Raw genomic sequence first — 15,413 nt, 5'->3', positions numbered from 1 at the left:
GCAGATCCAGGGACAGAAGAAATTTAAATGGATACAAACAACAAATAAATTACAAGGAAAAGCAGGGAAGGGAAACTATACGTTAAAAGAGGCTTAAGGGATACAGCTACCAAATGTAATGGGCAGACTCTTTTTGGATTCAAACAAATGAACTGTAATCCCAGCACTTTGGGAGGCCGAGGCGGGCAGATCACGAGGTCAGGAGATCGAGACCACCCTGGCTAACACGGTGAAAGCCGTCTCTACCAAAAATAAAAAAAGAAATCAGCCGGGCGCGGTGGCGGGCGCCTGTAGTCCCAGCTATTCTAGAGGCTGAGGCAGGAGAATGGCGCGAACCCAGGAGGGGGAGCTGGTAGCGAGCTGAGATCGCGCCACTGCACTCCAGCCTGGGCGACAGAGTAAGACTCCGTCTCAAAAAAAAAAATTAGGAGACAATCAGGAAAATGTGAATACTAACCAGATATTTGCTGAAACTAAAGAACTGCTGGATTTCTTAGGTGTGATATTATGGGGGGTTTTTTTGTTTTGTTTTTTTTTGAGACAGAGTCTCGCTCTGTTGCCCAGGCTGGAGTGCAGTGGCCGGATCTCAGCTCACTGCAAGCTCCGCCTCCCAGGTTCACGCCAATTCTCCTGCCTCAGCCTCCCGAGTAGCTGGGACTACAGGCACCCGCCACCTCGCCCGGCTAGTTTTTTGTATTTTTTAGTAGACACGGGATTTCACCGTGTTAGCCAGGATGGTCTCGATCTCCTGACCTTGTGATCCGCCTGTCTCGGCGTCCCAAAGTGCTGGGATTACAGGCTTGAGCCACCGCGCCCGGCCTATGGTTATGTTTTTTAAGGATTACTTAGTGAAATGCTTATGAAGGAAATGAGATGACGGCTGGGACTGTCTTCAGGATCATTGAGCGAGTTGGGGGGGCAGCAGGTGTCCATGCGTTGACGACTGTTGAATGGGGGAGGATATGTGGGGATTCACTGTACTGCTTTCTCTACCTGCGTGATACTTAAAGTTTTCCAAAATAAATAATAGCAAGAGACATATGCACAGACCAGTATCTCCCCCTGGCCTCTACCAGCTCAAAAGAGTACAGGATCCATTCAGTAAAACTGAACACCTGATCAAAGAGATGGTCTAGAATTACACCCATATGCAAAGACATTCAAATGCAGCCAGGCGTGGTGGTGCACACCTGCAGTCCCAGCTATGCAGGAGGCTGAGGTAGGAGGATTGCCTGGGCCCAGAAGGTCAAGGCTGCAGCAAGTTCTGACCGTGCCACTGCACTCCAGCCTGGGCAACAGAGCAAGACCGCTCTCACACAAACAAGCAAACAATCAAAGACACAGATGTCACCAAATCAACAACTGACAGATAATTATTGTCCTAGTAGGAAAACGAAGAGAGGCCAGGCACGGTGGCTCACGCCTGTAATCCCAGCACTCTGAGAGGCTGAGGCAGGCGGATCACTTGAGGTCAGGAGTTCAAAACCAGCCTGGTCAAGATGGTGAAACCCTGTCTTTATTACAAATACAAAATTAGCCAGGAGTGGTGGTAGGCTAATCCCAGCTACTCAGGAGGCTGAGGCAGGAGAATCACTTGAACCTAAGAGGCTGAGGTCGCAGTGAGCTGAGATCGTGCCTCTGCACTCCAGCCTGGGCCGCAGAGGGAGACACGGTATCAAAAAAAAAAAAAAAGGAAAAAAGAAAAAAAAAAAAAAGAAAAGAAAAAGAAAAGAGAAGAAAGAAAAGAAACAAAATATGAAGAGAAACCAGGTTCTGCTATAGTCTCAAGATACAAGTAAATAACTAGGTGCTTTGGAATGGGGGAGGGGTACAAAGAGGTAACAAGGCTGAATTCCTCTCTCCTATAATCCAAATAACCATAAATGTGGAATGAATCCCAAAGCGCCTGGGGTAAAACATTTAAATGGCACGGCTATGCACCAGGCACTATCCTGAGTACTTGCCAATATTACCTCATTCAGTACTTAACAACCACCCTAAGAGGCTGGTAGCATTATCTCCATTTTACTCACCAGGAAACCAGAGACAGAGAAATTCCATAACTGGCCCCAAAGTCACACTCCCAGAAAGAGCCAAGTTGCAAACCCAGGAAACCTGGATCTGGATTTCCAGTCTCTATTCTCCATCTACCACGCAACAGACCTTTCATACTCACCTATCATAATGGAGTATTTGTGAAGGACCATGGCTATAAACGATTTTTACGATTGCAATCAAGAACACGTCCAGAGCTAGAAAACACTGCACTCACAGCAACAGTCACGCCTGTTCGGGACACAGTGCAATTTTTCCCTATCGCACGAGGTCCCACCTGATCTTCAGATTTCACATCAAAACCTGAAAAATGAGTAACAGATGAGGCAGCTGTGCCGTGAGCCACCATGATCAAAGGAAAACCGTCTTGACCTGATCACGTTTAACGGGAGAAAAAGTAATGCCTTCTGATTTTAAACAGACTAAATCCATTCAGATATTCACCAAAAAAAGACAAAGAAAAAAAACTGTAGAACTGATGCATCTGCATGAAATTCTCCCAGGAAAAGAAAGAGAAAACTCTATCCCTAGGACAGCAGAACTCACCACACCCTGTGTGGTGACTATTCAACAAGGATCTGAGATAAAACCGTCCTTAACTGTAGAAACAGTATCTGAATTTACCTGTAATTGGTGCCTGTATTCAAAGACCCTGGGGAGCAGGGGGAAAGGCTGACAGGTTTGACAGAAGGGAGCGACGAAATTAAGCTTGCATGGTTTTTTTTTTTTAAAGGATTTTCTGATGTCGTTCATACAAAAACACATTGTGTATCTGGTCCGAGAGTTATGACCGGCAAGCCGCAGAAAATTTACGTTTGCTTTTAATCACGGAGGCCCCAGAACAAAAGTTTCCATGACGGGTTTCACTCCCAGGCTTCTGCCTGGTCGTGGAGCAGAAAGCACGTGTTTGAGATTTCACTGGAAGTTGGAACAGCAGTTTCTGCAAACTCATAAAAGAGAGGACTGATTTAGTCCTAGGATCTCGGCAGGATACCTGAAGTTCAATTTTGTCTCTGAACAAAACGCACTAGACCAGCCCGCAGGCTTTGCATGGGATGAAGGGGGAGTTGGGGGCACTTCACTGGCGGAACTAAAAAAAAAAAAAAGCCAAATCATTAAAAAGGCCCTTAGAAAAAAAACACCACCATGGAAAAACGCAGCACAAGAGAAAAGGTTCTCGCTCTCCTGACTTCCAAGCAACCAGCAAATGTTTCAAGCCGTTCAACTACCTCTATCTTATTTCAGAGCGGTCCCTGCACACCTAGAGGAAGAAAAAGCCATCTGAAGAGAGCTTGCAGCTCCTCCTCCTCCATGCAGAACGTTTGATGTCAATATTTTTTAAGGTACAATTTCATGAACAGAAAGGACCAAGTTGAATTTAAGGGAGTTCAGCCAAGCTCTTTCATCCAACACTGTGACCCTGATCTAATAATCGGTTCTCTTTGCTTCAATTCTCCAACTCTAACATACTTTGAAAATACAAACAGTGAATATCTACTGATTCCTAGTTGCTGGAAGATGTAATATGCATGCATTCTGAGTTCTTTGGAAGAACGATGCTAGAGAAATGCAAACGATGAAATATTAAAGTGTGGCATGACAGGTCTGCAGATAAGAGACGCTTTTTTTTTTTTTTTTTTGAGATGCAGTTTCGCTCTTGTTCCCCAGACTGGAGTGCAGTGGTGTGATCTCAGCTCAACACAACCTCCGCCTGCTGGGTTCAAGTGATTCTCCTGCCTCAGTCTCCTGAGTAGCTGGGATTACAGGCATGCACCACCACACCCGGCTACTTTTGTATTTTCAGTAGAGACAGGGTTTCTCCATGTTGGTCAGGCTGTTCTCGAACTCCCAACCTCAGGTGATCTGCCCACCTCGGCTTCCCACAGTGCTGGGATTACAGGCGTGAGCCACTGCACCAGGCCGAGCCTCTTTTAATGGGCTCAGATATTTGACATTTCCAAAATGGAGAGTCAAGGTTCTTCCTATTTTTGAGCACAGCATCACAGGGCAAACCAGTTGCACAAGAGGCTGCTGGGATTCGCCCAGCTGGGACATCCATTTGCTCATTTAAGTCTTCTTTAAAACACTCATTAAGAAACAAAAACAGACCGGGCACGTTGGCTCACATCTGTAATCCCAGCACTTTGGAGGCCAAGGCGGGCAGGTCAGCTGAGGTCAGGAGTTCAACACCAGCCTGACCAACATGGTGAAACCCTGTCTCCAATAAAAATACAAAAATTGGCCAGGCACGGTGGCTCACGCCTGTAATCCCAGCACTGTGGGAGGCCAAGGCAGGCGGATTACCTGAGATCGGGAGTTGGAGACCAGCCTGACCAACATGGAGAAACCCTGTCTCTACTAAAAACACAAAATTAGCCAGGCATGGAGGTGGGCACCTGTATTCCCAGCTAGTCAGGAGGCTGAGGCAGGAGAATCACTTGAACCCAGGAGGTGGAGGTTGCAGTGAGCTAAGATGGTGCCATTGTACTCCAGCCTGAGCAACAAGAGCAAAACTCCATCTCAAAAAATAAACAAATAAAAATTAGCCGGGTGTGGTGGCGGGCGCCTGTAATCCCAGCTACTCGGGAGGCTGAGGCAGGAGAATCACTTGAACCTGGGAGGCGGAGGTTGCGGTGAGCTGAGATTGCATCACTGCACTCCAGCCTGGCAGAGCGAGACTCCGTCTGAAAAGAAAAAAAGAAAAGAAAACACATCCTATGCCAAGCCTGTGCTCTCCTGGCCAAAATGAAATCAGGCAGGAAGGATCCCACCTAGTTCAGGATGGCAGGAGCTGGAGCCCTGGAACCCTGATCCCTGTCAGGAAAAAGGAAGGAAGATCCCCAAGGAGCTTGTTCAGCCCTGACCCCAGCTGTGCACAAAGCCTGCTTTCTCCAACGTGTGCACACATGACGACAAGCCTTCCCAACAAAAGGTAGGAGTTGTTTAAAAAGTAGAATAAAATCAGTGACCCTAACTTCCAGGGCTTGCCTCTGTGCTCTGGCTCACATTCCAACCTGGATCAGAAGACAAATCGATTAGCAAGAGCTGTGGATGGCTACTCAGAGGCAGGCCTGAGCTGCTCACCGGGAGATGAGTAGTAAACCTGCAATGCCTACATGTCTGAGCAAACCTATCTTGCAGCATTCCAGAGCTGGGACGGGAGGCAGGCCCATGCTAGAGGTGGGGTTTCTGCGGCTCCAGAGACGGGTACCCTCCATTTCCCACGCGAAACAGCAGTCTTTCAACCTCTACGCGGCCCAGAGTGAAGCACACAGGTCAGCGGAAGACACACCTAACAGCTTTGGGAAACCACAAAACGATTGCTTTGTACGTAATTTCTCTCAAGAAGAGTGCCTGATCATCTTTAAGTTACAAGGGTGGCCGGGCGCGGTGGCTCAAGCCTGTAATCCCAGCACTTTGGGAGACCGAGACGGGCGGATCACGAGGTCAGGAGATCGAGACCATCCTGGCTAACACAGTGAAACCCCGTCTCTACTAAAAAATACAAAAAACTAGCCGGGCGAGGTGGCGGTCGCCTGTAGTCCCAGCTACTCGGAGGCTGAGGCAGGAGAATGGCGTAAACCCGGGAGGCGGAGCTTGCAGTGAGCTGAGATCTGGCCACTGCACTCCAGCCTGGGCGACAGAGCGAGACTCCGTCTCAAAAAAAAAAAAAAAAAAGTTACAAGGGTAACTTAATAGTAACTTAAAACTTTCCCAGGGCCAGGCGCGGTGGCTCACGCCTGTAATCCCAGCACTTTGGGAGGCCGAGGTAGGCGGATCACCTGAGGTCAGGAGATCGAGACCATCCTGGCTAACACGGTGAAACCCTGTCTCTACTAAAAATACAAAAAATTAGCCGGGCGTGGTGGCGGGCACCTGCAGTCCCAGCTACTCGGGAGGCTGAGGCAGGAGAACGGCGTGAACCCGGGAGGCGGAGCTTGCAGTGAGCCGAGATCACACCACTGTGCACTCCAGCCTGGGGGACTCCGTCTCAAAAAAAAAAAAAAAAAAAGAAAAAAAATCTTTCCCAGGCTGCATCACTCAGCAGCCTGGAACATCACTGGCCGATATAAATACAGAGTTCAGTAAGTGTCAGTAACTTCCCAGGACTTACTATTCCATATAATTTGCATTTGTTGTTTCAATCTTCTAGGTCTTTCCTCCCAGTTATAATCTCTTGCGGGGCAATGTTTATGATTTAATTTTTTTTTTTTCCAAGACGGAGTCTTGCTCTGTCACCCAGGCTGGAGTGCAGTGGCGCCATCTCAGCTCACTGCAAACTCCACCTCCCAGGTTCAAGCGATTCTCCTGCCTCAGCCTCCAGAGTAGCTGGGACAACACAGGCACCCGCCACCACGCCCGGCTAATTTTTTGTATTTTTAGTAGCGATGGGGTTACACCGTGTTAGCCAGGCTGGTCTTGAACTCCTGACCTCAAGTGACCCACCCACCTCGGCCTCCCGAAGTGCTGGGATGACAGGTGTGAGCCACGGTGCCCGGCCGTTGTAAGACAATTTTTTTCACTCCTTCATCAAATCCCCCTGTATGCTTGTAAAAGTCATTGGTTTGAAAAGTTTAAAAATATACCTCCGAACAGTTTAGCAGTTCTGTAATGTGATAGAATCCAAAGGCTCAAGCTATGAAATGAATGACTAAACTTAACGATCATTTATCTAAAAACAACAATAGTTAGCATGTAATGAGCACTTACTGTACGCCAGGCACGTGTGTATCATCTCACACAGCCTTTGCAACAATAAGGCAGGTGCTGTTATCCTGTCCCTTTTACAAATGGAAAAGGAACCTGGGGCACAGAGATGTACAGCACCTTGCACAAGGACACACAGCTAATAAACGGCACAGCCAGGACGTGAACTCAAGCAGAAGAACAAAATAATCTATATTTTTAGCCATATATTAGACTGCCTTATTATATAGAAAAAAATGAGATTAAAAAATATATTACAAATAATGGAACAAGAAAAAGCCTCTCAAGGAACATTGCTCTTATTACTTTATTTTTATTTATTTGTTTAAAACAGGGTCTTGCTCTGTTGTCCAGGCTGGAGTGTAGTGACACAAATATGGCTCACTGCAGCCTCAGCCTCCTGCGTTTAAGCAATCCTCCTGCCTCAGTCTCCTGAGTAGCTGGCACCACAGGTACACACCACCATGACCAGCTGATTGTTATTTTTTGTATAGACAATGTTTCACCATGTTGCCCAAGCTGGTCTCAAACTCCTAGGCTCAAATGATCCCCCCACGTTGGCCTCCCACAGTGCTGGATTACAGGTGCGAGCCATCACACCTGGCCTGCTCCTTAATTGGACTCTTGTCCTTTATTACTAATAGATTGGCCCAAGTCCTAGAAACACAGTCACCAGTGGGAGCCTGTCCTGTCTGGTCCAGGCTTCTTATGAAGAAGGCAGAAAATCCCCATTTTCAAAACTGTACCTTTTTACCATCTTTTCCCACCTTGAAAGTAAATACAAACAAAAGATACAGTGTGTCATAGAAACTATTCTCTTCCTGGCTGCAGTGTTTGGATTCAAGGAAGAGTGGCAGAACTGGAGTTCTAAGACTGTTGAGGTTGCTACCAAATCCTGTCCCACCCATAGGGTCAAAGGGATTCAGGTCAGTTCTCAGCCAAGCTTCTCATTTAGTCTGACTGAAAGAAGCAGAGCTGCCAGAGACCCCACTTCTCCTGGCTGGAGCAGGCTGACCAGGGACACTGGACCAGGGTCCCCTGACTGCAGACTTTCTCTTCCCCTTCGCCATGCAGGAAGTCCTGGGGCCACACCAGAGCCTCACAAAACTGTCCAGAGGAAGCCAGTGGTCTGCACCCTTGGATGTCAGTGCAGCCACTGACCGTATGTTTTTGATCAGGCATCCAGCCCAGACAAAGTTGAGCTCTGTGGCTTTAAATCCAAAACCAGTGCTCACTTCTATGAGGCCGGAGTCGGTCCCGGAGACGGACCTCTCCAGTCTTGATGAGTGAGGAACATACTAATCCAAAGGGACAGACCAAATCCCCCAAGTCCAATTTCACCGCCTCCTGACTATCGATCACATTCTTTCTCCCTAGAAATCTGAAAACCATCTACCAACCTGCTTATTAAAACGAGTCCAACTGCCTTAACTTCAGGATTATAGATTTGCTGATAAAATTGTTCTTATAAATGCAAAGTTCTATTACCATCTAATTACAATTTCTGCACAGATATATAATACTGTGTGTTTTGGAAGCGAAATAGTATGTGTTTTGGAAGCCAAAAAAATTAAGCTTCAGGCCAGGTGCAGTGGCTCACGCCTGTCATCCCAGCACTTTGGGAGGCCGAGGCGGGCAGACCACGAGGTCAGGAGACCGAGACCATCCTGGCTAACACAGTGAAACCGCGTCTCTACTAAAAATACAAAAAAAATTAGCCTGGCATGGTGGCGGGCGCCTGTAGTCCCAGCTACTCAGGAGGCTGAGGCAGGAGAATGGTGTGAACCCAGGAGGCGGAGCTTGCAGCAAGCAGAGATTGAGCCACTGCACTCCAGCCTGGGCGACAGAGCGAGACTCTGTCTCAAAATAAATAAATAAATAAATAAATAAATAAATAAGCTTCAATTACTTTTGTGCCTACCACAACAACAGGCAGAAACAGGAAAATACTGTATAAGGAATTTTTTTTTAATTTTTTTCTTTTTTTTTTTTTTGGTGTTTTCTCACAGTTCCAGTCAAGGTGAGAGGAACCAGGCAAAATGCAGGCTTAACATATATGGTCATCCCCTGGCTTTTTTACTATATAAAGGAGAATTTAATAAAAGAAAAAAAGAAATACCACACAGCATTTTCTTTCCCCACCATAATTTTTCAATTTTCTTTAGAGAAATGCCAGCCAATAACTAATCAGAACCATACCCTTTGTTATCCCAACGGAAAGAAGTATATGCATGGGTTTAAAGAACAAACGTTAATGAGAACTTTAAAAAAAATTAGCAATCTGGAACTTCGGTTTCCCTTCACTGTAAAACAAAATTCCCTTCTCTAGGTCTATTTTTATAGTTGGTGAAACGACGTGGACAGGGTCCATCAAGAAGACGTGTTCACCCATCCAGTACCCTCAGCTGGCAGAACTCTGGCTCTTCACTTGTTCTGATGGTGAAATTAGCATCATTAGCTCACAGGCTTCTGAGCACCCTAACTTCAAAGGAGACAAAAACTCAGTTACAGAAAAGGCATTTGTTCCACATCTCTTTGGTTTCAAGAGGGAAAATAATTCCTTTTTTTTTTTTTTTTTTTTTTTTTGCTCAGGCTGGGGTGCAATGGCACGAACTCGGCTCACCACAACCTCCACATCCCGGGTTCAAGCGATTCTCCTGCCTCAGCCTCCCTAGTAGCTGGGATTACAGGCAGGAGCCACCACGCCCGGCTAATTTTGTATTTTTAGTAGAGACGGGGTTTCTCCATGTTGGTCAGCCTGGTCTCAAACTCCCGACCTCAGGTGATCCGCCAGCCTGGGTCTCCCAAAGTGCTGGGATAACAGGCGTGAGCCACCAGGCCCGGCAATAATTCCTTTTAAAGTCAGTACATAGCTTTTGTAATTTCCAAGAGTATGTTTTCCATAAGAAGGACAGCTGGAGTCTTTTTACCTGGTATACATCCCTGAGAATAAGAACGTTTCTGGGGTCAGATCTTGAGTGGTTTGTTCACGACCAAGGGCAGAAACTACCTCCTTGAAAACTGGACTGGTTTTAGAGAATGAAGTATAGGATGTAAGTCAGAAAAACTCTGGGCAAAAAAACAAATGTTGAAGATGCTAACGCACCAGGGTTTGGGCATGTCCAGCACTCTGAACTGTATTTTCAAATGAGAGTCTGCCCTGTGTCATCCAGGTTCGGAGGAATCAGCAGGTCCAGGCTAGGGCCGCAGAATACTTTTTGTCACTCAAAGAGCCTGTCCAGGGTATAGCGAGCCACCCATGGCCCGTGTCCTATCCAATAATCTCCTTTCTCAGAAAAAGCTCCAAGCATTTGCAAAACATCTGTTTGCCCCATATTTTTACTATCCAAAAAATGTATTTCCTCTTCAGTAAAAAACACAACAATAGGCTGTTAAGCCGGTAACATTTTACCATAATTCTATGTCTTCAAAAGCTAGAAATCATTTGTATTGCCAGATAAGGACATTATTACAACAGAAACTTGCCATAACAATGAACATCTTTTTTGGTAAATCACTTTCTGAACATTATTTCTCCAAGAACGTATCACAAAAACCACCACCAAGGAAAACAAAGGATTCTTGTATTTTCAATCAAAAAGTACTGGCCATGCATATTCATACTATATCAAGCATGTCAATCAAAATGGGCAAAATAACCTAAAAAGCGGTAAAAATGACAACTCTTGCCTCTGAGTGGTTAGTGAACCTATGTTTTCCAAATGTTAAATTTACAAACTGCATCGCATCAACTGTATTTCATACTTTAAATCCCAAATCTCAACCTCACAGTGCTTTGGGATGAATGATTTACTCAAGACATTTGGGGTCACAGTATAAGCCTTTTGCTCCCACTGAACCTAAATCATGCTTCTCAACAACATTCTGTACATATAAAAGGAACACGTGGCACGCCTCGCCATGCTCCCCAGAGGAAACTAAACGCCCCCAGAATAGCCCTTCTGTCCACTCCAGAAGTAGGCTTTCCTCAAAAAGGGAAGGGGGCTGGATTCACACGTTGCATCAGATCCACTCACGAAGCAACAGCGCTCCAAAACTTTTTCTGACTCCATTCATTAGAAAATGTCCTGGATGTGCTCTATTGTAACAGAGACAGACATCCTCACCCAAGGGACACACTCAGAAACCGAAACTCATCTCGGCAGCAAACGGGGAGGCACGAGAAGTTGACAGCAAAGTATCCATTTCCCCAAATCCTCCTTCCAGTCAATGTGCATCGACGGGGTCAGCTCAGTCCTTAATTCGAAGATCGCCGGGACCACAGGGGCCACCACGCAGCTGAGCTCTGCACGACCCGGGCTGTTCCCGCGCCCGGGAGGCGTCTGGGGAGGAGGCTGGACCACCAGACAATGCAGAGCTCCCCGGTGGCCGCGAACTCGGCCTGGGGCGGGGGAGACGGAACCGTGAGCGCCCTTCTCGGCCACAGCCACGGCCACGGTCACCGGCCGCCTCTCCTGACCTCGGCCTCGGCACCCAGGGGAAGGCAGGTTTCTCCCGGAAAAAAAGGAAACGTGCTGGTTTGGGCACCACAGGCGGGGGGGCGCGCGCCCTCTCCTCCCCTCCCCTCCCCTCCCCTCCCCACTGTGGGAATCCACGGGGGTCGGCGGCGGAAGCAGGAAGGGGCCCCTCCCGGCGCCTCCGCTCGGGGGCGAAGGGGTCGCAGAACCGGGATTCCAGAGCGCAGCCGCCCCCACCCGAGGCTCCCAGCGCGTAAGGACGGAGGGGCTCGAGCTGGGGTCCCAGGGGCCGAGGCGGGTCCAACTTTCCAGGCCGGGCGCAGCGCAGCACCGGAGCCAGAGAGGGGTCCTGGGATGGGGGTGCGGGCTCAGCGCGGAGCGGGAGGGGCAGAGGAGGGGACGGCGGGGTGGGGAGGAGGGGGGTAGTGGGGCGGGGGGCGGGGGGCAGGAGTCAGGGGGATGGAGGGCGGGCAGGGGGACAACGGGTTTGGGGGCGGGCAGGGGTAAGGGGGTGGGGGGCGGGCAGGGGTAAGGGGGCGGGGGGCGGGCAGGGGTAAGGGGGCGGGGGGCGGGCAGGGGTAAGGGGGCGGGGGGCGGGCTGGGGCGGGCGACGCCCGCGCCGCTCACCTTCCTGTGCTTCTCCTTGTAGGGCAGCGCCAGCCACGGCATGTCCCGCACGAAGTCCTGCCACTGCCGCTGGTCCTGGTCCGAGGACACGAAGACGATCTCCAGGCGCCGCCGGGGCTCGGGCTCCGCCGCCGCCCCGGCCCCCGCCCCCGGCCCCGGCCCGGCCGCCGCGTCCCCCCGCAGGCGCCCGTAGAAGGCGGCCAGGCTGGCGCTGAGCTGCGCGCAGGGGGCGCTGAGGCTGCAGCCGAAGTAGAGCCCCAGCAGCGAGATGCCGCGGGCGCCCAGCGAGTGCACGTCCACCTCCTCGCCGCCGCCCGTCACCAGCTTCTCGCCGAGCAGCTCCTCCAGGAAGCCCGACATCCTGGCCCACCGCAGGGCGGTCGGGCGGCTGCGACCCCGCTCCACGGTCAGCGCGGAGGCAGCAGGCGGCGGCGGCGGCGGCGGCGGCGGCGGCGGGCGCTGGGGAGAGCGGAGCCCAGCCCACCAAGGCCGCCCACGCCACGCCCCCTCCGCACGCCCGCGCCACGCCCCCTCAGAGGCCATCGTCACGCCCCCTCCCCCCTCGCCACGCCCCTCCCCCCTCGCCACGCCCCTCCCCCCTCGCCACGCCCCCTTTGCGGCCGGCCTGGGCCCGAGCTCTCCGCCCAGGCGGGGTCGGCAGCTGCCGGCCGCGGTGCGCGGGGTGACCGCTTGGGCGAGAAGCCGGACCCGAAACGCTGCACTCCCTGGAAAGCCCGGAGCCGAAGTGAAGAAAGGACAAGGACCCGCTGAGCCGGCGCTTTCCCGGGCTGCAGCCCGGCCCGCATTTTCTCTCCACTCCCGGATTCTAAATTCCCTTCAGACCTTCTGCAGGGATCCCGCCCCCTCCCCGCGGAGCTCCTCACCCCATTCCTGTTCCTCTCGGGCCTTTTCCCGCTCCTCTCCCTGCACGAAGCCTGACCCTCAGGCCGCTCCAGGCCCCACTGACCCTAAGATGCTTCTAGGACCCGCCGTCCTCACTGCATCAGGCCGGGCCTGGCTGGACACTGACTCCTCTGTGCGTTTCAAGCTGTTCTAAGGGGGCCGAGGACGCCCTCGCAGCTTCTGGTGGGGTCCGGTTAGGGTGCCAGGTCGCAGTGTGGGATTTCCGTCCAGGGATCGCCGGGGCCACTGCCCCCAGCGAATCTGTCTTCCAGCCCCACAAATGGATGCAGAGGACGCCGCGGGGCCTCCAGACCAACGCTGGCCGCGCTCCTCAATCCCCTCCATCCTTATGGCAAGTCTATGCATAGTTGAGAACATTTCGAGAGTTTTTTTTTTTCCCTGCCAGCTGGCAGGATACTCCCTGATGCTTAGGGAGAAACTGGATTAAACAGGTGGTCTGGGCCGGGCGCGGTGTAATCCCAGCACTTTGGGAGGCGAAGGTGGGTGGATCACAAGGTCAGGAGTTCGAGACTAGCCTGGCCAATATGGTGAAACCCCCGCCTCTACTAAAAGTACAAAAAATAGCCGGGCGTGGTGGCGCACACCTGTAATCCCAGCTACTCGGGAGGCTGAAGCAGGAGAATCGCTTGAACCCGGGAGGCAGAGGCCGCAGTGAGCTGAGATCCCGCCACTGCACTCCAGCCTGGACAACAGATCGAGACTCCGTCTCAAAACAAAGCAAACCAAAACAAACAAACAAAAGACAGGTGGTCCATGGCGAGTCCTCGGGCCACCCAGCGCCTCCCCCCAACCCAATCCACAGGCGCACGAAGCAGGTGCAGATCCGAGCCCAGCCACAATAGCAGGCCGCCAGTGTGGATCAGCTACTAACGACTCAGCGAAAGCAAAAAAATAAAAACTGAAAACGCGCCCCTTTCAGAGCTCCCACCGCGCTTTGGAGAGTATTTCCTGGGTATCCATCGCCACCTAATGGAAAGAGTGAAAAATGAGGCCGACCAAACTCCATCTGTGAAAACACACTGCGGGGACACGAAGCAGAATGCTTTTATTTTACAGCAGCTTTCCACATACACAAATGACGGGACGCTTTGCGGGAGCTAATTTAAACCTCAGAATATAACTTCAAGTTTTTGGCACAAAACATACGCGTTCACATCGAAGGCTCTCCGTTTTTCTAGGGTAGAAGAAGGGATGGTGCAGTGTTTCAGCTTGGTGAAATGTTACCATAAAGAACAGGTGGGAGAGGTGCAGATGAGAGCAGAAAGTGGATGGTGTCTCTACCAGTTATATCCACTTCCTTAGTCACCTGATAGTATTGCTCATGACACAGGTAAGATCTTAGATGAAGGACCGCCTTCCAGCACGCTAGAATCCTACTGTAAAGTCGAATTCCACCTTAATTCTTAGGAGACTGTCATGCTGAAAGTCTGTGCCACTGTAGGGACAATATTATTCTAAAACACACACAAAAAGCATCACTTTTTTGGGGAACCTTTTTTTTTTGAGACATAGTCTTACTCTGTTGCCCAGGCTGGAGTGCAGTGGCGCGATCTCAGCTCGCTGCAACCTCCACCTACCGAATTCAAGTGATTCTCCTGCCTCAGCCTCCCAGGTAGCTGTGATTACTGGCATGCACCGACTAATTTTTTGTATTTTTAATAGAGACGGGTTTTTTTTTTTTTTTTTTTTGAGACGGAGTCTCGCTTTGTCACCCAGGCTGGAGTACAGTGGCGCGATCTCGGCTCACTGCAAGCTCCGCCTCCCGGGTTCACGCCATTCTCCTGCCTCAGCCTCTCGAGTAGCTGGGACTACAGACGCCCGCCACCTCGCCCGGCTAGTTTTTTGTATTTTTTAGTAGAGACGGGGGTTTCACCGTGTTAGCCAGGATGGTCTCGATCTCCTGACCTCATGATCCCTCCGTCTCGGCCTCCCAAAGTGCTGGGATTACAGGCTTGAGCCACCGCGCCCGGCCGAGACGGGGTTTTCACCATATTGGCCAGGCTGGTCTCAAACTCCTGGTCTCAAGTGATCCGCCCGCCTCAGCCTCCCAAGGTTCTGGGATTACAGGCATAAGCCACCGCCCGGCCTTGGTGAAAACATTTAAAGCTAGTCATATCATATATATTAAGTTACTAGGCCGGACACAGTGGCTCACGCCTGTAATCCCAGCACTTTGGGAGGCCGAGGCGGGCAGATCACGAAGTCAGGAGATCGAGATCATCCTGGCTAACACGGTTAAACCTTGTTTCTAGTAAAAATACAAAAAATTAGCTGGGCATGGTAGGGGGCGCCTGTAGTCCCAGCTACTCGGGAGGCTGAGGCAGGAGAATGGCGTGAACCCGGGAGGTGGAGTTTGCAGTGAGCCGAAATCACGCCACTGCACTCCAGCTGGGAAACAGCGAGACTCCATCTCAAAAAAATATATATATACATATATTTTTTTATATATATAGATTTTTATATATTTATATATTTTTATGTTTATATATATATTTTATGTATTTATATATTTATATATAAAAATACAGTTACTAGATATCATTTAAAATCCTGTAAATGGTTACAATGTTTTATCATCTCATCCAAATCCTATCTGAAAAGCCTATGCATTGGGTACATGGG

At 50.2% G+C, this 15,413-nt stretch overlaps 1 protein-coding gene across 1 annotated transcript in view; it reads right to left on the bottom strand.

Annotated features, from left to right (window-relative positions):
* NXN (nucleoredoxin) overlaps nucleotides 1-12,358 on the bottom strand; it is a 175,580-nt gene extending 163,222 nt beyond the window's left edge. Inside the window, exon 1 of the mRNA XM_030923979.1 lies at nucleotides 11,868-12,358. Within this exon, the coding sequence (XP_030779839.1) occupies nucleotides 11,868-12,227 (360 nt within the window). The 5' untranslated portion in view covers nucleotides 12,228-12,358. The remainder of the gene's footprint in view (nucleotides 1-11,867) is intronic.
* Between the last annotated feature and the right edge of the window lie 3,055 nt (nucleotides 12,359-15,413).

This window comes from Rhinopithecus roxellana, chromosome 19 (genome assembly GCF_007565055.1).
Source record: "Rhinopithecus roxellana isolate Shanxi Qingling chromosome 19, ASM756505v1, whole genome shotgun sequence".
In the NCBI taxonomy this organism is placed as follows: Eukaryota; Metazoa; Chordata; class Mammalia; order Primates; family Cercopithecidae; genus Rhinopithecus; species Rhinopithecus roxellana.
Note: the sequence above shows the minus strand (reverse complement) of the source record. Positions and strands in the feature narration are given on the sequence as shown.